Genomic DNA, 22,874 nt, shown 5'->3' with positions numbered 1-22,874 from the left:
ATGCCAGCATCCAGCAACGGCTTCAGCTCTGCATCAACAAAATCCAGTGTTGGGCAGAGAAGAATGGCTTCACATTTTCGTCCTCCAAAACTGAATGTATTCATTTTCATAACTTTCGCCAGTTCTATCCGGACCCTGAAATCTGTCTGGGAAAATCCACCATCCCGGCGGTCAAGGAAGCCAAATTTTTAGGAGTCGTCTTTGATCAGAAGCTGAACTTCCTCAGCCATATTAAACAGCTGAAAATATCTTGCCAAAAGGCCCTGAACATCATTTGAGTTGTGGCACACACGGACTGGGGTTCTGATAAGAGAACTCTCTTGCACCTCTGCAGAGCCCTGGTCCGGTCCAAACTGGATTACGGAAGTGTAGTATACGGCTCGGCCAGACTGTCTTACCTGAAACTGTTGGACCCTATACACCACCAAGGGCTCCGTCTCAGTTTAGGTGCATTCCGCACCACCCCTGTGCACAGCCTGTACGCAAAGGCGGGGGAACTGCCTCTCTCCAACCGCAGACTGAAGCTGACCCTAAACTATTATTTGAAATTGTTTTCTGAACCTACAAACCCTGCTTACGACGCTGTATTCAACAACCCTTTCGATAAGAAATTTAAAGACAACCCAAACTGCATCCCTCCTCTCGGACTCCGCATTCAGCTGCACTTAGAAAATGCCGATCTGGATGTCGGTGGCATCTCAGATTTCTCTAAGTTCCCTGACAGCCCTCCGTGGACCTTTAGAACACCTGAGGTCCGATTCGATCTGGTCTCGTACCGTAAAGACTCCACCAGTTCTCTGGCCTACAGAACTTACTTTTCGGAACTCTGCCACAAATTCCCCACTTTTCAAAGTATCTTCACTGATGGTTCCAAGTCAGAGGACGGAGTCGCTGCATCTGTGTTCTGTCCCGCCTTTCCTGACCGGCCTTCAACGGTACACATCCTGTCTGACAGCTCGGTGTACACTGCGGAACTGACCGCACTGGTTCTGGCGGTAAAAATGGTTCTCTCTTCGAAACAAAAGAGATTCATGATCTTTTCCGACTCCTTGTCAGCCCTGGAGGTGATCGCCTGCAGGAATATCACTCATCCCAAACTGCTGGAATTTTATGAAGCTTTTACAATCGCAACGAAGAAAGGATACGAGGTTGTGTTGGCCTGGGTTCCCGGACATGTTGACCTGCTGGCCAGGAACGCTGTAAAGAAAGAATTATCCAGATCCTTTGTACCATACACAAACATGAAGCGGAAGGTGAACACTTACGTTAAGGATCTTTGGCAAGAGGAGTGGAACACCCAGACGGACAACAATCTCTTCCAGATCCGTCCAGACCTAAAAGAGACCCTCCCTTTGGGGGTGAAGAACAGAAAGGAGGAGTCTGTGCTGTGCAGACTGCGTGCGGGGCACACTTTTTTTTACTCATTCTTGTTGAATGGGGAAGAGGCCCCTTGACGTATTCCCTGTGATGAGCCTCTCACCGTGAAACACGTGCACCTTGACTGTTGGGATCTGCATGACGTTAGACACAGACATTACACGGCGGTTTCTTTGAAGACTTTGTTTCGTGATGTCCCTCCGTGGGCGCTGATGGACTTCTTAAAAGAAGTGAACATTTTTAACCAGATTTGAAGGTTTTAAACTATGGAAGTTTTTTTTTAACTTTGGAGTGGAAAGTTTGAAGTGGTGACTCGTTTTAATTGTTTTTTTTTTTTTTATCCTTGTAGTAGTTATTAACACGGTGATAGCCTTGAGATGGCCTTAGTGGTCGGCGAGGCTCTAAGCACCATAATTTCATTTCATTTCATTTCACAGAGAAGTGTGATTACACCTCTCATCCCTTGACCCTATGTTCCATTTCTCTCTCATGCTTCTCAACCATTCACCCATTGCCCTCCTGTCCCCACCCCTCTTACACACACACCCATACACACACACACACACACTCACACATACACCTGCTACCTACACTCCACATTAGGCAGATCTCCCTATTATCTGAGTCTCACCATTTTGTGCTTAATTCATGCAAACAAATGTTCACACACTCACACGCACTCGCACACACACACACACACACACACACACACACACACACACAAAATCATGTACAGAATCTGGACAACAGTTCATTGACAGTTTTTTGTAATGTTTCATTACATCCTTCCCAAATGGGTTATCTGTTTTTTGTATGACAACATTTGCATACTCTGCACCAAAACATTCAATATTGGTCAACATTGGATACATATTAATAGTAAGGGTCTTCCAACTAGATTTGGGCATGTCTTCTCAACCAGCTTATCTTCATGGAAGCAAGAAAGGCTCTAACATTTATCACTCTTAAACCACCCTTGCTGTATTGTTGGCATACAACAGACGTTCTAATTTTACTTGGTTTACCATTCCATAAAATGAAAACAATTCTTTTTCTAATGTGGTAAGTTGTTCAGGTGGATCAGATAAGTTAATTAAAAGATGTACAATTTTTGAGAAAACTAAGGTCTTAATTACTGTCATTTTTCCAAAAGGTGTTATCTGTCGCTTCTTCCATGAAGCCAGGACTCTCTTCATTGCAAAAAGTTTATCTTCATAATTGATAACAACAATACAGCTTGTATCAGTGGAAAACTTTATTCCCAAAGCAAAACAACATTGTGAAGTCTGGTCCAGTAGTGGGCAGTTCACATGGTGGCCACAGAAATTCACAATCTGTTCCTCACTGCTTCTCAGCCAGGAGAGGAAGTTCATGGGGAAGTGGTCATTGGGGTCATGCTGCTGATGGCTACCATCAACACAAGGAGAAAAGAAATTACACTAACCGCTATTTGATGTGTGGAGTCTGTGGCAAGCAACCTCTTCACAACAGACAACAGTGTCCTGATTGTGGGAAGATTTGTAAAAAATTTTAAAAATATGCATATTTCCAAAGAAGTCTTGTGGTTAATGCTGTAGAAGAAGAAGAAACATATTTTTGGGGTGCTGTTGACAACAATGCCCCTCCTAGGTATGCAGATTTGAACATTTGCAGTCAATTTACTCGTTTTAAGATTGATACTGGTGCCGACGTTAATCATTTCATTTGCTGAATACCAAAATTTCAATCCTTGTCCAGCACTTCAGCATAACAGTGCTTCACTTCGTAGTCCAGGTGGCAAAATGAATTGCAGAAGACAGTTTACAACTGCAATTATTATCAAGAATAACTCATTCAAGCAAAAAAAATGTTGTAGTTGATTCTGACACCGATAACCTTGGACATTGCACAACTTGTTGACCTCAGCGTTTGGAGAACTTGATGACAAGCCTGTGAACTGTACCCCAGTCAAAATCTGTTTGAAAGAGGATGCTGAACCATACAGTGTGGCAACAACTAGAAGGATCCTGGCAATTCCACTTCTGGTTAAAGTGAAAGCTGAACTTGAGAGGATGAAATAAAAAAAAAACATTGAAGAAATCACCAAGCCAATGAACTGGTGCGCTCCAGTGATTGAAGTCATTAAAATCTGGAGCTGTTAGCATCTGCAAAGGCTTTAAAAAACTTAATGCTGCGCAGTCAAAAGAGAATCTTATCTTTTCCCAACTAATGAAGACATCCTTTACAAATTGAAATGTGTAAAGGTTTTTACCAAACTTGATGCTATGTCAGGATTTTTGCAGATTCCATTGGACGCAAGCACAGCAAGGTTGATGACTTTCATAAGTCTTTTACAAGAGACCTCCTTTTGGAATATCTCTGACTCCTGAGATCTTCCAATGTATGATTGAAGACAACCTGCAAGAGGAAAATATGTCATTTGTTTTTGTTTTTGTTTTGATGATAATACTTATCTACAGTGCCAACACAGAGCACAGTATGCATGTCAACTCAGTCATGAAAAAGCTTTTCAATGTTGGTCTCAAGCTTAACAAAGAGAAATCTGAATTTGACAAATCCAAGATTGATTTCCTTGGACATCACATCAGATGTGATGATATACACACTGATGAAGAAACGGTCAAAGCAATCCAAAACATGCCTAACCCTGAGAATGTAACAGCTAAATACAAACTCCTGAGTAATGCAGATGGCCAAAATCATTGGTCATGTAAACCCACATGTCAGAGAATTCTTCTCTGTCAGAAATGAATTGAGGACATCACATTGTGATACCAGAGAAAATGCAAGATGAAGGTCACAGTGGAATAAACAGATGCTGTTATGCCATTAATGTGCAGCTGACTCAGTGTGGTGGCCTGTACTTTCATCTGCTAAGACTGTTCAGAACTGTAAATTTTCTGAAGAAATCCAGCCATTGCAAAGGAAAGAGCCACCGATTCCAACAGAACTCTCCAATTGTTCATCTCAGAAAGTTGCAGCAGACTTGTGTGAACACAAAAGGCAGCAGTATCTTGTTCTCACTATTACTCCAGATACTTTGAGATTTGCCATCTTGGCGCATCATAACAGAAGTCATCATCGGGAAGTTGAAGAACATGTTTGCTCATCACGGCATTCCAGAATTGCTTGCCACCAGAATGGTTGTCAGTTTACTGCTATTGAATTCCAAGCTTTCAGTCATATTGGGGATACAGGCACACTACAAGCTCTCCATTTTCCCACAAGCAGATGGGGAGGTGGAGCATGCTGTTCATGAAGCAAAGAAGATCCTTTCGCAGGGTGATCTCTTTGTGGCCCTCCTCAATCACAGATCAACACCATCAAAAGCTACAGTCAGTCCATCGGAATTAGCCATGGCACGGTATCTCCACAGTCACCTTCCTTCTCTTCCAGAAAACTTAGAACCCAAGCTTCAGAAGGAGGGGATCCGTGACAGTGACTTGAAAATGAAAATAGTAAATAAGAGCTACTTCGATTGATGCCAAGGAACACAAAATCTATCAGAACTCAAGCCTGGAGAAGTCGTCTTGCAGAAGTTGGACAACCAAAAGAAGTGGAGTGATCCAGTGACAGTCCGTAGTCATTGAGATCCCAGATCACACATCATTTAAACTTCATCTGGTCTTCTGAGAAGAAACGGAAGACTTCTTGAACCACTGAGGTGTCACATCAACAAGAACTCTTATGCCCTTCCAAAGACACCTTAGTTCCTTGGTTTGTTCCCTCCAGTCCCATTCCAACCTGCTTTCAGTCCATGAGTTTGGAAGCTGGCAAATCTCCAATATCTGTTGGAAGACAAGAATCACCTGCAAACATGATACAACACAGCCTGAGTCGGTTCAACTTCTAAAGATAACCGTTAGACAATCAACAACTGCACCTGTCTGAACTACATGTTTTGGATGAACTGTGAAGATGCCTGCTTGATTTCAAGATTATGATCTGAAATAAACTGTCATGTTAAACTCGCCTCGGCTATTTTGAAGACTTTAAAAGAACTAGTAAAATTTGTGCAATTGTCCATGTAAAGGGGGAAGGTGTAATAATGTAGCAGCAGACTACACATGCTGCCTTCAACTGTTGTTGTAATAGTGAGTCTGCACCGCCATGTTTTTGATATATATGTTGTTTACCATCTCTGCTGAATAGATCTACTACAAGTTGGTGAAGTCTTTTTATCTTCATTTACATCTGATTCTGAATAAGCTCCTGACATGACTACATCACAATATGAATTATGAAAAAAAAGACATTGATAAGGCATTAAAGATCATAAGAGTGATTTAACAAGAATTATATAGTAGACTTTTGAGTGTCTGTGAAATGAAAATCTGTTTGAATCTCAGAATAATATATGACTAAGAAATACTTGGTGTGAGAATAATATATGACAAAAAAACTTGGTGTGGAAACCAGCTCTTAATGGTTGCTCTCTTTTTGTTTCAGTCATCAACTGTGGAAGAGAGTGTGAGCGATCAACTCACCAACTGGATGTGTGAGCCCGTGACCAGTGTGGAAGACCTTGAGAAGGTATCTTATAATCAAACAAGAGAGGCAAGGCCTTCAAGACTCACTTGTGATACACACTTTATCCAATTAAAGAATCATGACAAGAAGAAAAAGAGAGGGAAAACATTTTTTTTTTAAATGTGTTTTGTTTTAAAAATTATGAAGCTGAAAAAAAGAAAAGCATCGGACTGGGATTGAACCACCCAAGTTACGCTTGGAAACTAGAATATTTACTACAAGACCAAGGCACAACTGACCAGTTTTATCCTAAATTAATATTTAAAGTTATTTTTATTTTTTAGTGCATTCAATTCATTACTCTATTTGAGGTGATAACATGTTATTTTGATAAAATCTTGATTATTTAAGAGCATTGATGATGATGATATGGATACTTAGTTATATGGCGCCTGTCCATGGTCGGAGACCAAGCTCTAAGTGCTTCACAAACAAGGGGTCGTTTGCACAGCAGGCTGCTTGCCTGGTAGAGCCAGCTGATGGCTGCCACTGGGTGCATATCATTTGTTTCCTGTGTCATTCAATCATATTTGATGGGTGCAGTAGCTGAGTGGTTAAAGGGTTGGACTTTCAATCTGAGGGTCCTGAGTTTGAATCTCGGTAACGGCGCCTGGTTCGAATCTTGGTAACGGCGCCTGGTGGGTAAAGGGTGGAGATTTTCCAATCTCCCAGTTCAACATGTGCTGACGTGCATGTGCCTGAACCCCCTTTGTGTGTATACATGCAGAAGATCAAATATGCACGTTTAAGATCCCATAATCCATGTCAGCGTTAGGTGGGTTATGGAAACGAGCATACCCAGCATGCACACCCCTGAAAACGGAGTATGGCTGCATACATAGCAGGGTAAAAATGGTCAAACATGTAAAAGCCCATTCATGTACATGTTAGTGAACGTGAGAGTTGCAGCCCACGAACGAAGAAGAAGAGAAGAAGAAGAATCATATTTCAGGCACATACACATACACGCTTAGGCAGACATGTAATATTTTACATGTATGACGGTTTTGTTTGTTTACCCTGCCATGTTGGCAGTCTTGCTCCATTTTTGGGGGTGTGCATGCTGGGTATGTTCTTGTTTCCATAACCTACCAAACGCTGACATAGATCACAGGATCATTAACATTCGTATTTGTTCTTCTGTTTGTGTGTACACACGAAAGGGGTTCAAGCACAAGCAGGTCTGCACATATGTTGATGTGGGAGATCAGAAAAATCTCCACCCTTTACCCGAAAAATCTCCACTCTTTACCCACCAGACTCCATCACGGAGATGCAAACCTAGGACCCTCAGATTGAAAGGAGATTTTGCCATTGCTTTAGGCACACGGCAACATGTTGCCATTTTCCCCAAATCTGTGCAGACCAGTGTATGCTAGGCCTACCAAAACTGATAAAGCTCTGCCATAACAAGTTCAGTGCCAGAGAATTTTGTATAAAAAAAAAGAAAAAAAAAAGAAAAAAGTGCTCTCCCATTGCTAGGGAATTTTGAGGATTCGGGGGTAATAAATCACAAAAAATTCTAGCGCAAAAGCAATGAGTGATAGAGAAAGAAAGTAAATGTTTTTGTGAAGGAAAATGAGTGTAGATTCTTTTTCTGGGCTTTTTTTTCCCAATTAGGTTGATTGAGATAACTGTTCAGGCATGTAAAGTGAAGATAATAATTTTTGTGCAACAAAAAAGTCTTATTTCCACCTCTACATAATAACATCCATAAAGAAAAGAAACAAAGTACAGCTAGAAATAGCATGCCTATTGTCAGATAAGTTTATAAAAACAAATCACAGCTTGTGCAGACATGTAAGTAAATCACTGTCCCAACAATGACAAAAGTGGGTAAAGTCAACGTAAAAGGTTAATCACCGTCTCAGAAACTGAGCTGGCAAGCTTTTTGACAGCAAAGAGTGTTTGCAAGTGAGAGGGTGAAGTTCTTTGATGACATTCACTCCTTTCAGTTTGCACGTGGGCCGAAGTTTCTGCTGTGCATCTGGCTTGCCACCTCTTCAAACAAGTCAACCATCTGATTCAGCGGAAAAAAAGTGTGAAAAACAAAAGCACATGTTTCACGTCCAGTGCAGGTTCAACCCAGCATTTGGTGAAAATCGTGGAGCATTGGCGGTTGTCAATTTACTACAGTCTGCATTGAAATGTGAGAACACTCATTCCTAACAGCCTCGCCCCCTTCATGAACTCTGGTTGGCATTCAACCTATCATCTTACATCACTCTTCTCCCTCTCCTCCCCTTCTTCCAATTCTGTCAGTCATAGCCACTTGTTCAAAAATGCTGTCTGATTGGATAGATGGACTGAATTACCATCAAATGGGCTGTCAGTTTTGTCACTGTCGTTGTCAATCACTTTCGTTTTCAAACCAATCATCAGACAAGAGAGATCCTTCTCCATCACCAAAGCTGTCAATAAACACAAGCAGAGCTTTCAGAATTGTGTAAATCTGCTGACTGTGACTATTTGCTTTACTGGACACCGTTTTCACTGCCTTTATTTGCACATTATGCAACCCCCTTTTCCATGGGCGTATCATGTGGTCAGTTAGTAAATTATTATCGAGTAGAAAGGGGTCTTCTACCTGATGTATGTTCATTTAAATAGCTTTTTTTTTTTTTAATCCAGACACATCAAACTATCTGTTCAGACTATGTTTATGTGGATTGAACCAAACTCCAATGAAGGAAAAATCGGACATGTGCAGGACATCAGTGGACGTCTTTGCCTTATGATTGGTTCGAAGGTGAAGGCATCCATAGTGACGAAACTGACATCATCATCTTTCTTCAATCTATCTATCCAGTCAGACATCATTTCTGAGCAAATGACCAAGACTGACTTTTTCATGCTTTTTTGTCACTGATCAGTTGACTAATTTCTTCACAGAGGAAACAAACCAGATGCACAACAGACATTTGTTGGATCAGTTACAACTAAGAAAGGAATATCATCAAAGCGCTCTCTCTTCTAAAGGGGGACGCTCTTAGGTGCAAGAAAAGCTTGACAACTCGCTCTCTTAGAACGTGATTGACTTTTTATCTTGACCTAACCGACTTATGTCGTTGCTTGGACAGTTATTCACTTGCGTGACTGCAAGAATTGTTGTTGTTATCATAAATTCTCAAAATCAGCCATTTTATTTTCTTTTACAGGTATATATCCAGGGATCGCGTTAACGCATGTTTTTCGCGTATTTGATGCATTTTGAGTTTCGCTGACGCATTTTCACAGCGCTCACGCGTAACACTTATGCAAAACAACTTTTGCTCCAAGCCGTATCAATGCAACTTTAGGACTGACTTGGCAGCTAGGTTTGCGATACTGAATCAGAAGGTACAAGACAAAGTGTCTGTGCATGCGGAGCACTGCGAGATGCCTACGTGACTCTTAACAGCTATAGCCAATTAACAGAGTACGCGCGCACACAACACTGCTTAGCTGACGAGTTTTGGAACAGAGTGGCGTCATTACAGGGCGTGACCATTTTCGAGAATGCCTGCAAAGTCGTCATCATGGATTATGACGCAACATATCCTGATTTTGCTGTGCTGGCGAACATTGCATTGATAGTCCCTGTCAGCTCTGTTCCTTGTGAGAGAGATTTCAGCTGGCAAAATATGATCAAAACTGCTGACCAATCAGTACTGACAGATGCGCATGTGGACACGCTGTTGCGAATTGCAATGGAAGGTCCAGCATTGAGCCAGTGCAACGAACTGATTGTCAGGGCTTGCGGTGAATTTCAGCGCGGACGTGAGCGGCGAAAATAGGTGAGTAAACCTTTGATTTAGTGTCATAGGTCTGACGCAATTCTGACTCTAACTTACGCGTTTTTTTGCCGACTTTGCGTAAGCTGCACGCGTTTTGAAAAAGTCTAGCGCGATCCATGTATATCAGACAATAAGCATGCAATTTCTAGCTGTATTTTATTTGTTTCCTGTCTGGTTGTCATTCTGTGGAGGTTGAAATAGACTTTTTGATGGATACAAATTATTTTCACTTTAAAATGCATGAATAGTTATCTCAATTCAAAGTAGTGGAGAAAAAAGCTGATATTTTGAATCGATATTATTTTCCTTCTCTAAAAACATTTGCTTTATTCTGTATCTCCAATAGTTTTTGTGCTAGAATTTTTTTAAATTTATTCCTCTGAATCCTCAAAATTCCCTGGCATGGAGAGAGAACTTTTTAGAATATTTTTTTTTTTACAAAATTCTCTGGCACTAAACTGGGTAAGGGTGCCATCAATTTTAATTTGTTGTTTCTTTGTTCCAGTTAATTGAGTATCCACTTTGATATACTCATATGAAGTAAACACATCAATGGTGTAGTTAGTGTCATTCTAAATGTTCTGTCTGGAATTTATATTTCTTTTGTTTTTAATGCGAACAAGACAAATTATGTTACGCTGTCTTTAAAACCCAAACAGATGTTCAGGCAAATATATTTTCTTGATTTGGAGCCTGAATGAAATAAACCGTTCATGATCTAGAAATACAGCTTAGTCTGGAAGACTTACTACTTTTCATTGGTATGAGTGGGAAAAATTTTTTCACTATTTTTATTCCAAATTTGATGTTGACATACAAAGTGTTTCCAGAGAAAATGAATTTGTTAAAGTTAACTACATACAGACAAACAGACACAGGCACACAGACAATCAATCACCAGGTTATTACATAGACACAAGTGAGTCAAAAATCTAAAACATGTAACATACTGGTGGTGATAATTATAAACCTTTCAGCATCAGATATTTTTTAACAGCAGCAGCTACCAGTGCCAGGAGTTTGTCTTGACAGCAGAGCCATGGCATGTCTGCTACTATTTTAACTACTTCAGTGCTTTGTGTGTGTGTGTGTGTGTGTATGCGTGCACAATATTTATAGTAATTTTTAATGAATGATTCTAAAATTTCATTTTCATGCATGCTGACATTAATATTGCCTGTGTGTGTAAATATCTATCAGTGTTCAAATTTAGCGGGTGCCCGGGTGCAAATGCTACGAAATGTTGGCTTGGGCATGCAAATTTTTTGTTGAGAGTGCCCAGCTGGCAATCAGAAAGAAAATTAATTATGAGGCATGCCAAGAAAGCAAGCTCGAACGTGGTCGATTGATATGTAAACATTCATGGCGCGTTAGCGACGATGTTTCCCATCTTAATGTTAAAAGAAAGGCTCCTGAAACAGAGACAAAAGCTCAGGATGACAGAAAGAATAAACAGCAGGAGTACGAATCAAAGTGCCAGCATGTATACAATGAAGCCTGGCAGAAAGACTTTCCTTGGCACACCATTGAAACAAAGGAAGATTTTATTTCATTTTATTATGCTGGCACCCATAACCATAATTGGGCACTCAAATGTTTTGTCCAGAGATAAGATAAGATAAGATAAGAATAACTTTATTATCTCCACCTGGAGAAATTTGGTCAGGTGCATTATCACAACATAGACAAGTAAACAACATGGGGACCATAACTGTAAAAGCCAACAACAGCCCAACAAATATTACGAAGATACAAATGTAAAAAATATCACATACATAGTTTCATACATACATCCACACACTGCAGGTAATAACTAGTATTCTTAATGTAAAAACAGAAAGAATTAAGAAACATTATTTGAATATAATTATAAACATAGCCTACTATACTGCACATTGATTATAATAGACAGATAAGAATAAAGATGAATTGCGGAAAACCACAACCAGATAATCAGCACAAACCCGCACCGCACCCCCCCCCCCCCCACCCCACCCCACCCCACACATGCAGATAACTTGATCAAACAAGAGTAATAAACATATGTTCTCAAATAAAAGCATTTCACATATTCGCTTTTAAAAACATTGCAATTAATTATTACATCGTAATTATTAAACAGAAATATATTTAAAATATGGACGTTAGCATTAGACATATTCATTGTACATTCATCCTGCATATTGCACATTATTCTTCCTACATATTGCACATTCATTATAACCAATTGTCACGTTTTAAGCTCAGTAAACACACACACACACACACACACACACACACACACACACACACACCACAACTAGAACAAGGTACAGCCTATCATGCACAGACTTTCACACGTCTCACATGAGAGTGCGCGCGCGCACACACACACACAGAGTTCTCAAGAATTTAAAAGGTGGATTGAACGTGGAATAAAAGTCTTTAGAGCTCTGGATTTCAACTTAAAAGTTCTGTAGCGTCGTCCTGATGGCAATAGCTCATAATACTTTGCTAAAATATGGGTGCCTGACTGGCACTAAAAAAAAAAGAAAGTTAAATTCAAACCCTGTCTATTGAATTTCCAGCTGAAAAGGCGATACAGCACACCAGGAGCACTCCCAGAATTTAAAGAAAAAAGTTGGTTTGAACACATATAACAGCACATGTCTGATAAGCCGCATCTGCTGAAGATCCCCAAAAGTGAAAGTCCTCCATATTGATTGGTGTAGGATGGCTTTACTGATTATGGGTGTTGTTTTCTGTGTAATAACATTATCTTCAGAAATTGGATTGGAATCTCAGTTGTTCACTTTAGATTCTGCATGATATGTGATAGTGATTCAACTTCGTACAATGGTCAACATTGAAAATTGAAGCATGCAAATGTTGCTATTTCGTGTGATTGGGTGTGTTTATTGGAATCAAGTATGTTGTTAGTAATTGTTTGTTGTGAGAGATGGCACCAAGTGGCGGTCAGAAATTTTTTTTTCAGACACAGAAGGGCGCATTTTGCTGATAAGATGTAGGGTCAGATATGAGTAAAATTTGTTGTCTTGTAGACCAAAAATAAAGGTATATATTGTGATCCTGAAAGACTAGATACACTGGATAGCCCACATTGTAGAATTGATAGCTTTGACATGCCACACCAGCTCCTGTTTGGAGAATTTGCACAGGGCCGTAAGACAAGGAGCACTGAAAGAAGGAATCAAAGACAGTGCCAGATCAAAGACAGTCTTAAGTACTGTGATTTCACTGCCATAGAGCAGGAGACATTTAAGGTTGACTGGCATGCTCTGCACTTAAAAACCTGCCAGTGCTATCTAGTCACCAATGTCGGAGTGCAGGAAAGCTTCAGCATCTGTACCTGCAGTTGCATCATTCTAGTGCCCACACTTTCCACAAATAAGCCTTGTTTCCTTCAAGGAAGGTTGCACAAATGATGAATCCTTCGATTAAGATGGTCTGTAAATCATATTGTAGGTAGTGAGATGAATGTGTATGTTTTCCTGGTACAAATATGTGTCCATATGTGTTTAGGGAACAGAAATGTGTTTTTATTTGGTAACCATCTTGTTTCAGCAATTTATTTCTTTTATTTTCTATTTTCAGAATTCTAAAGACATGAAAAGTCGTATGGAGGTATTGATCATGAGGATACAGGTAAACAATAAGCTGACTATATAACTACTTTTTTTTATATCCTGTATGCTACAATAGTTATTTGATGTAGGAATACTCTTTCACTCCCTTTTTCTTTTGTTTGACCAGACTATTCAGTCCATTGAGGTCCTTGGGCCTATTCAATATCTGCACACTGAGAGACCTTTCTTTCTCATCCTCTGTTTGGAACAGCAGTTGCAGGCCATACATGGCCACCACCCCTTCCACTCTAAACCTCGCTGATAGTTAAAACAAAGCTGCCCTTTTCAGTGGTGTTTCCCCTCATTTTCCTTGGTCCCACAGTGTGTTGGTCAGAACACCTAGACCACTTAAGTAGCTGATAACAGGGCTCTGCCAGTCCATCACTAACTGGAACAGGCTTCAGCTAGCATCAATGGATTGGTCCTGGGCCGGCTGCTACAAATAGCATGTGATCATCTAAATCAGGCTTTTCTGCTTCTTGAGGCTGGCACACTGCTTCAGTGCTTGTTATTCATACATCCCTGCCTTACTCAGGTTTCCAGCCTTTTGGCTGCACTGTTGTTAGCTCTTTCTTTTTTAACCCTTTCTAGTAGCTTTCTTTTCCTGTTTTCCATCCCCTGTTCTCATCTGTCCCCTTCCTTTGGAAAGTAATGCCAGAGTTAGTTTCTGAACACATTCTTGACTACAAGGGCTTAACTTTCTGTCCCAAAACAAATGTGGAAAGACATCAAAGAAAAAACAGACAATTGTATCCCTCCTGTGACAACCAGGCTGGGCAGGTTAGTGGTGCTCACAGGTACTCGTACTGGTGGCAGTCTGGCAGCTTTGTTGGTGTTGTTGGAATTTCATCTTCAACCAAAAGAAACATTTTGGTACAGAAGTGCAGCGTGCAAGTAGGTTGAAGGAAAACAGTATTGTCAAGTAAATATCCAGAAAATGATTTCATCATTTTTGTTTCTCTCTTGTTCTCTCTCATTTTTATCTCTTTCTCTCTCCTCTCCCTTCCTTCCTCCTGCTCAGTCTGTCTGGTCTCCCTCCCTCCTCTTCTGATCTGTCTTTTGGTGTCATAATACTGTACCATGTCAAACTGATGCAAACCAGGCCTATCAGTTTGCTCCTCTTGGCAAAAATGTCATGGCAACTCAGTGATAAGATGTCTCACTATTAGTCTGCTGTCTGCTAGCCAATCAAACACCTTGTCCAGCTGGAGCTGATTACTCATTCACAAAGGCTACCATTCCTGAGATAAGTACATTATCTTGTTGTTCTGTCTTTGTCAACCTTTTATTGATTAGAAATGTTATTTTCTTGCATGCTTGTTGTTTGATGTGGCTTTCTGGGATGCTTTCATCTCAGAAATCATGTCATTTACATCACAACATGATTTATATCATCTGATTTGATGTTTTGGCAATATCTTTACAATTTTTCCCCTCAGTTGGACGGAATGAGTTGTGTTCACAACAAGGGGTGGACATTTACTCTGTCACACAGATGAGTGGAGGGGAAGAAATGTGGATATTACTGATGTTTTGTATCATTTTCAGTTCATCTTGCTCCTTCTTCTTTGTTCTTTTTCTTTTCTTGCAGGATCTGCACAGTGTTTGTGAATGACTTGTCCTGATTGCTATGCATCGCACACCACCCTGCAATTGCCAGACCTGTGTGGTTGGGATAGTGCTCTACTTGGAGACTATCTCACTTCCCGGAACACATAGGTTCTCCTGCTTGCGATCAGGCTGATGCATCTTGGAACAACCTCCTAACACAGTCTGGAAGGGGACTGGGGGGAGTTGTGGTCAGGACTTACCCCAAGTTAACTCAAGTGGAGGGTGGTTTTATTGAGGGCTGTGCCTCTACTGTGGCTAGTGCTGACGTATAAAAAATATATTAAAAAAAAGATTAAAGTGGCCGGACATATCCTCACAAGGGGATTTGGTGTCAGCGCTCTATCCTAGGAGCACTGAGAATGCTCTCAGTGATATCACTGCTCTCTCTGATCCTCCATCCCATGATGAGTCCCCTCCCTCACGACCCGTTGTGGATGGGAAAGCCATGGCCTCAGGGGTGGGGGTGGGGGTGGGATGGGGGCAGTTCTCGTGTGCTCACCCCAGGTCAGGTCACCCCAGCATCTCTATAGGAGGGGATACTGTTGTGTGACCCTCACCTGTGTGTCAGGTGATGCCCGTATCTGGTCGGTCTCCCCTGCTGGGGAAGGCCTGTGTGTGTCAGGCGGTCCTGCTATCTGTACGGTCTACTCTGCTGGGGTGGGGGGCGGGGGGGCACGCACGTGTCAGGCGTTCCTGGGCTGTCAGCCCACCAATCTGCCGGTGATCTGACACCCAGGTTGGACTGGTCACTAGACTTATTGCAAACATAGTTAAATTTTTTCTTTCCTTTCTTTCTCTTCCTGGAGGTCCTGGTGCCAGTGAGTTTTGGGGATGGGCCCACAGGGTGGTTGGCACCCATGGGTAGATTCCTCCATCCTGCTCATACAGGGGTGCACCCCTGGCACACTCTGGTTGTCTGGAGGGCCAAGGTTGACCCTATGTCCTGTCCTCCCTGGACTCAGCCCAGCACCCCTTACCCACTACCTCTGGTGCCTCCCTGGGGGACCGAGCTGGTGTTGGTCAGGGTGACCTACATGATCACCAGCGCATTCCATTTCAGAACATAGCACCTCTGGGTCAGCCTACCCAGGTGTGGGAAGTTTGCAGTTTCCCCTCCCTCTGCTGTTGGTTCTGTGAGGTGATCAGTGGGTGCTCGTGCCCTCCCAGCATCCATGGGTCCCTATCTCTTCTCGTGAGGTACTACATAAGAAGCCTCTCAAGTGTGGCTGAAACTGTTCTCCAGGCATCCTCTGGCTGGCACCCATGGGTTGATTCCCTCAGATCTACTCCTGTTGGAGTTTTCCCCTGGGACACACTGGGGTGAGTATAGGGCCAGGTCCTCTTCCCACCCTGGTCTCAGCCCAGCGCTGCTTACCTCAGTACTAAGTGTCCCTATGAGCGCTAAAGCTGCTTAGGGTGGAGGGACTGAGTATTCATTGGTCGTGACACCCACTTTTACCAGCACTTCCCTTACTGGTCCTGGCACCTCCTGGGCTCCTGTCAACACACGGAAGCCAGGAGTTTCCACTGCCCCTTGGGAGATGACTGTGTGCTTTCGCCCCTGGGATACACTGGGGTTAGTAAGGGACGAGCCCCTTGTCTCAGACCAGCCCAGCTTTGTGTCCAGTATTTGTTGTCCCCCCAGGACTCCGTGCTGCCGAGCGTGGAGGGACCGAGCACTTGTTGGTCAGGACAACCTCCACTGCTGCCAGCACCTCTCATACGGGCACTTGTATCTCCAAGAGGGTGGATACTCCATGCATGACCCCTCGCATGTGCATCAGGCGTCATGTGGTTCTGTCCTGTTGGCTCATCGGTTTGCCTGCGGACGCAACACTCAAGTTGGACTAGACCTCACTCCTACTTGGCCACCTTTCTTCCTTGCTGGAGGTCCTGGTGCCAGGGACGCTAGGGGATGGCCTCATGGGGTAACAGGTGCCCACAGGTGGATTCCCCTTTTCCACGCGAACTGGGATACACCTGTGATGCACACTTGGCTGCTAGGAAGCCTGGGCCTGAACCCCTCATCCTCTCCCTTCCTAAGTTTGCCCAACACTTCTTACCGGGTGGCGCGCACCACTGGTGTGGGTGTGATTGACCAGTCATTGGTCAGGGCAACCTCCATGGTGACCTGCACCTCCCATTTGAGGCCCTTTCCCTTGGGGTACTCCTACATGGTGTCCATGGTCAGTAGCGCCTCCCTCTCAGGACCAGCCGCTTCTGGGTCACCCCCACCCAGGTCATGGAAGCTTGCAGTTCCTCTCTTGCACCTCTCAGGTGTGGCTGGACCTATGTCCCTCCTGGGGGTTCACTACTTTGTTGTGGTCGGGACGCTTAGTGGCCAGTGATTGAGCAAGCTATGTCGGCAGGGGCATCAGTGCTTCTAAGGGTTTACTGCTGTAGTCCCAGGTCTTAGTTGACAGCCTACATAGCCATTGTAGCTGTTCAGGCTGAATACATGGTGGTTTTTATACTGATGCCCCTGATTGGGCTTCCCATGCTGAACAGGTCGTGAGTGAGGCTTCAGCTCCCCATCAAGCCTTTTCCACATTCTTTTTTCTCTGCGGCCTTCTTCAGGCCTGCCATGTTTGCCGTGCGGCGTGGTCTGTGATGGAGGGGAATGAGATCCTGGGGATTGAGTGAGCACGCTGCTCTCAACACGTCCCTTTGGCTCAGACCTCTCCTAAGACAGACGGCACACATTGGCCCGTGTGTGTCAGTCGGCTATGCCTATGTGGGGCTGAGTTAAGACTGGCAGTTTAGAGGCTAACTGATATAACCCCTGCAGTGTTCAGTTCTCTGTCCCCGGGAGCTGGGCATGATCGGGTGGGTTAGAGCTATACTGCTGATTGTATGTCCCTCCCGAAACCTGGAGGGGGTCAAGCTGGTGTTCCCTCGACCCTGGTCCCTAAGTTGGACCCCATGGTGGGTGGGTAAGGGAGGGATGAATCAAAGATCTTAAAACCATGGCTTCCTCTCAGCTACACTCCCCAAAAGTTGCAAAGATGAGGAGACCAGGAACAGAGCGACTGACTCAGATTCGGAGGTCCGAGAGACCTCTGGATTTTGGCTGTCATGGCTCGTGGTGGAGGGTGCTGATGCTGACAAGCCCTTGTCGGCTCTCAGCCCCTTCGCCATCCAGAAAGGCTTCCAATGTTTGGCAGGTGCACTGAAGTCTATCAAGAGGCTGAGGAATGGTACATTTTTGTTGGAGACTTCATCAAAGAAGCAGTTGCAGCTTCTGCTAAAAGCTGTTACGTTTGTGGATCAGGTGGTGAAGGTCTCCCCTCACAAAGGTCTGAACTGCTCGAAGGAGGTCATTAGATGCCCTGATCTGAGAGGAGTGTCTGAGGCAGAAATAAAGAGCGAGCTGTCCTCTCAGGGAGTGACAGAAGTCTACAGGGTGACAGTATGCAAGGGGTCGGACAGAGTCCCCACTAACACGTTCTTCCTCACCTTCTGCTGCCCAAATGTGCCCAAGGACCTAAGAGTTGGGTACCTGCAGGTGAGCATGACTTTGTACGTGCCGTCCCCTCTACGGTGCTTCAAGTGCCAGAAGTTCAGACACGTGCGAGACCGCTGCAAGGAGGAAGAGGCGTGTGGCACCTGTTCAAAGGCAGCGCACCAGGGCGAATGTGTCAGTCCAGCCCATTGCGTGAACTGCGGAGGCAGCCACCTGTCTTCATTTAAAGACTGCCCCACCTGGAGGAAAGAGAAAGAGATCCAGAATGTGAAGACAGAGAAGAAACTTCCTTTCTTTGAAGCCCACAAGTTAGTGGAGGCTACGTTGCCGAAGGCAGGACCATCATACGCTTCTGTCATCAGTGGACATTGCAATCCAGACGGTGTCCACAGGGATGCCAACAGACATCGTATCGATGTTGGTGAAACCATTGGCCTCGGGTGGAGGCATGGTGTCCACCTCCAACCCCCTCGTCCTACCTCTTGTCAGCCTGCCCCTCAGGCTGGTGGCAGTGCCCAGAACCCCCCCAGCCCCCACCTCCAAAACCCAAGGAGGGGAAGATTACGATCTCGGTGGGGTTGGGGAAAGCCAAGGTGGTGGCTATTCTGGCTCGGCAAAAAACACAAAAAACAGATTTGCAGTCTTGTCTGACCTTGATCCATCACAAGCAGAGGAGCAGGGGGTAGTGATGGATTAGGTTACTGCTACATTTTAAACTTTTTTAATGGCAATCGTTCATTGGAACATCCGTGGTTTTTATGATAATCTTCAGGAACTCCAGTACCTTTGTCGTTCTTTGAAACCTTCAGTGCTGGCGCTGCAAGAAACTCTGCAAAGAGATGGCAAGATTTTATCTCTCTCAGGTTTTAACTCAATTTTTAAACCCGCTCAACTTAAGCAAGAGGGATTGACGGGAGGTGTCACTCTGTTTTTACGGAAGTCCCTTTTACATAGTACCGTTTCTTTAAGCACAACTTTACAGGTGGTGGCAGTCAGAGTCATGCTAAATAAAACCATCAGTGTCTGTTCTCTCTATCCTCCTCCTTCTGTCTGTGTTCTGAGGCAGGACCTCATGAACATTGTCGACTAGCTCCCACGACCATTTTTACTGTTGGGCAACTTCAGCGGCCACTCCCCACTCTGGGGTAGTGAGGTGACATCAGCCCAAGGTCTTCTTTTGGAAAACCTTTTCTTTGATATGAACCTATGTTGTCTAAACGACAAGTCACCCACTTACCTTCATCTGTCTTCTGGGAAGCTCTCATGTCTAGATCTGTCGGTCTGCAATCCATCGTTAGTCCTGGACTACAAGTGGAAAGTGCACGACGATCTGCACAGGAGTGACCATTTTCCTGTAGTCCTCCGTACCATAGATGTGGAAGGTGTCTCTCTGGCTGACCACCTGAACTATGACAAAGCCAACTGGGGAATTTTTACTACGAAGATAAGAGTGGAGCTGCAGGAAGAAATGGTCTTGCAAAGCGAAGATCCTGCTGACACTCTGACACGGATCATTTTAGAATGCACCAAAGCAGCAGTCCCATCGTCTGCCTCCCAGCCTCAGATGCCAAGAACGCCCTGGTTCAACGCTGAATGTCGGGATGCCTGAAAGTCTCGGAAGAGAGTGCAACGGCGCGTCTTTCGGAGACCGACAGCATTCGAACCCATCAGCAGCTGAGAGTGAAAACCAGATATGTTTTTTGAAAAGAGCCAGCGAAAATCATGGAGAGATTTTGCTCTTCCTTAACCTCCAACACACCCAAGAAGAAAGTGTGGAGGGTTTTAAAAAAAATGAGTGGCAAAAACGTCTGCCCAACTTTTCACCATCTCAAGCTCTCGGGCGCTCTGATCACAGAGAAGAAAGCAGTTGCTAATTTGCTAGCCTCCACAATTGAATTGAACTCTGGATCTGCCAGCAAATCTGCTCTTTTTCTGAAAACCAAAAACCTAAAAGAAGCTTCCTTGACCGCCGGGATGGTGGATTTTCCCAGACGGATTTCAGGGTCCAGATTGAATTGGCGAAAGTTGTGAAAATGAATACACCGAGTTTTAGAGGACAAAAAGGTGAAACCATTCTCCTCTGCCCAACCCTGAATTTTGTCCATGCAGAGCTGGAGCCGTCGCTGGATGCTGGCATACATGCTGCCAGTTGCGTACAGGGCGAAATCGTCCACAAACAGCGAGTTGTCCGATCCCTTCTGAACCAACTGGACGATATTGTTTATCTTGATGCTGAAGAGAGCCGGTGACAGAATGCTCCTGCTCGTGAATGTCAGACAGGGTGGTGCCCACCCTCACCTGGAATTGTCTGTCTTGCTAGAAATTGTGGATAAACTGGGGCAGGTGTCCTCGGAAGCCGAGCTTGTACAGATCTGACCACCAAGGGCTCTGTCTCAGCTTAGGTGCGTTCCACACCACCCCTGTGTACAGCTTGTACACAGAGCGGGGGAACCGCCTCTCTCTCCAACCACAGATTGAAGCTGACCCTGAACTACTACTTGAAACTGTTTTCTGAACCCAAAAACCCTGCTTACGATAGTGTCTTCAACAACCTCTTCAACAAGAAATTTGAAGACAACCCAAACTGCGTCCCTCCTCTTGGACTCCGCATTCAGCCACACATAGAAAATGCCGATCTGGATGTCAGCGGCATCTCAGATTTCTCTCAGTTCCCTGACAGCCCACTGTGGACCTTAAAATACCTGAGGTCCGATCTGATCTGGCCTCGTACCATAAAGACTCCACCAGTTCACAGGCCTACAGAACTTACTTTTCGGAACTCTGCCACAAACTTCCCCTTTTCCAAAGAATCTTCACTGACGGTTCCAAGTCAGAGGACGGAGTCGCTGCATCTGCTTTCTGTCCCGCCTTTCCTGACCAGCCCTCAGTGGAACACATCCTATCTGACAGCTCAGTGTACACGAGGAGGAAGGTGGCAGAATGGTCAAGACGCTCAGCTGCCAATACAGAGAGTCCGTGAGGGTGTGGGTTCGAATCCCGCTCTCGCCCTTTCTCCTAAGTTTGACTGGAAAATCAAACTGAGCGTCTAGTCTTTCGGATGAGACGATAAACCGAGGTCCCGTGTGCAGCACGCACTTGGCGCACTGAAAAAGAACCCATGGCAACGAGAGTGTTGTCCTCTGGCGAAATTACGTAAAATGAAATCCACTTTCATAGGTACACAAATATGTAAGCATGCACTCAAGGCCTGACTAAGCGCGTTGGGTTATGCTGCTGGTCAGGCATCTGCTCAACAGATGTGGTGTAGCGTGTATGGATTTGTCCGAACGCAGTGACGCCTCCTTGAGAAAGTGAAACTGAAACTGAAACTGCGGAACTGACGACACTGGTTCTGGCGGTAAAAATGGTTCTCTCTTCGAAACAAAAGAGATTCATGATCTTTTCCGACTCCTTGTCAGCCCTGGAGGCAATCGCCTGCAGGAATATCACTCATCCCAAACTGCTGGAATTCTATGATGGTTTTACTCTCGTAATGAAGAAAAGATATAATGTTGTGTTGGCATTCGTGGCACTGAAAGGGCAGACCACTTGGCCAAGAACACTGTAAAGGAAGAATTATAGAGATCCTCTGTACCATACACAGACATGAAGCAGAAGGTGAACACTTATGTTAAGGATCTTTGACAAGAGGAGTGGAACACCCAGACGGACAACAAGCTGTTCCAAATCCGTCCAGACCTAAAAGAGACCCTCCCATTGGTGGTGAAGAATAGAAAGGAGGAGTCTGTGCTGTGCAGACTGCACGCGGGGCACACTTTTTTTTTTTTTTTACTCATTCTTACTTGTTGAAGGGGGGGAGGAGGCCCCTCGATGTATTCCCTGTGATGAGCCTCTTACCGTGAAAGACGTGCTCCTTGACTGTTGGGATCTGCATGATGTTAGACACAGACATTACACGGCGGATTCGTGATGTCCCTCCGTGGACACTGATGTACTACTTGAAAGAAGTGAACATTTTTATTCAGATTTGAAGGTTATAAACTATGGAAAGTTTTTAAACTTTGAGTGGAAAGCTTAAAGCAGTGACTAGTTTTTATTGCATTCTTTTACCCTTGAACTAACCTGGCGATAGCCTTGAGATGGTCTTAGTGGTAGACGAGGCTCTAAGCACCATGATTTGATCTCTGACTTGATTTTGTTGTTTGTAATATGGTGGTGGTCATCCAGTCAGTTTGACATGAGTAGCTGATGCTGTATTGACTGAATGTTTATGAAATGAATGGAAAACTCAGTGATAAGTGGTTCTTTGCAGGCTGAAGTGTGCAAGGCATTGGAGAAACAAGAGGGAGAGAAGAAATTCCAGGTGGACAAGTGGTACAGGAAAGAGGTCTGGCATTGTTGTCTTCTCTCTTAGTTTGTTTTCTTTACTGTTACTCATCAGTTCATGTTGACATCTTGATGATGGTTCTTGGATTTGGTTATATATGGAGTGTATGTGTGTTTGTTTGTTTGTCCCCCCTATCTGCAGTT

General features: G+C 44.0%; 2 protein-coding genes across 5 annotated transcripts in view; both read left to right on the top strand.

Annotated features, from left to right (window-relative positions):
- LOC143283115 (uncharacterized) overlaps window positions 1–22,874 on the top strand; it is a 551,198-nt gene that overhangs the window by 329,304 nt on the left and 199,020 nt on the right. The window lies entirely within an intron of this gene.
- The window catches only part of LOC143283113 (oxygen-dependent coproporphyrinogen-III oxidase-like), a 203,949-nt gene that overhangs the window by 130,605 nt on the left and 50,470 nt on the right, over window positions 1–22,874 (top strand). For all 4 annotated transcript variants that reach the window (XM_076589228.1, XM_076589227.1, XM_076589229.1 and 1 more), the window contains 3 exons: window positions 5,827–5,910; window positions 13,278–13,328; window positions 22,657–22,731. In XM_076589228.1, coding sequence (XP_076445343.1) covers window positions 5,827–5,910; window positions 13,278–13,328; window positions 22,657–22,731 — 210 coding nt within the window. The remainder of the gene's footprint in view (window positions 1–5,826; window positions 5,911–13,277; window positions 13,329–22,656; window positions 22,732–22,874) is intronic.

The sequence above is a fragment of the Babylonia areolata genome, chromosome 6 (assembly GCF_041734735.1).
Source record: "Babylonia areolata isolate BAREFJ2019XMU chromosome 6, ASM4173473v1, whole genome shotgun sequence".
Taxonomy (NCBI): Eukaryota; Metazoa; Mollusca; class Gastropoda; order Neogastropoda; family Buccinidae; genus Babylonia; species Babylonia areolata.
This window is presented reverse-complemented; position numbering and strand designations above follow the sequence as displayed.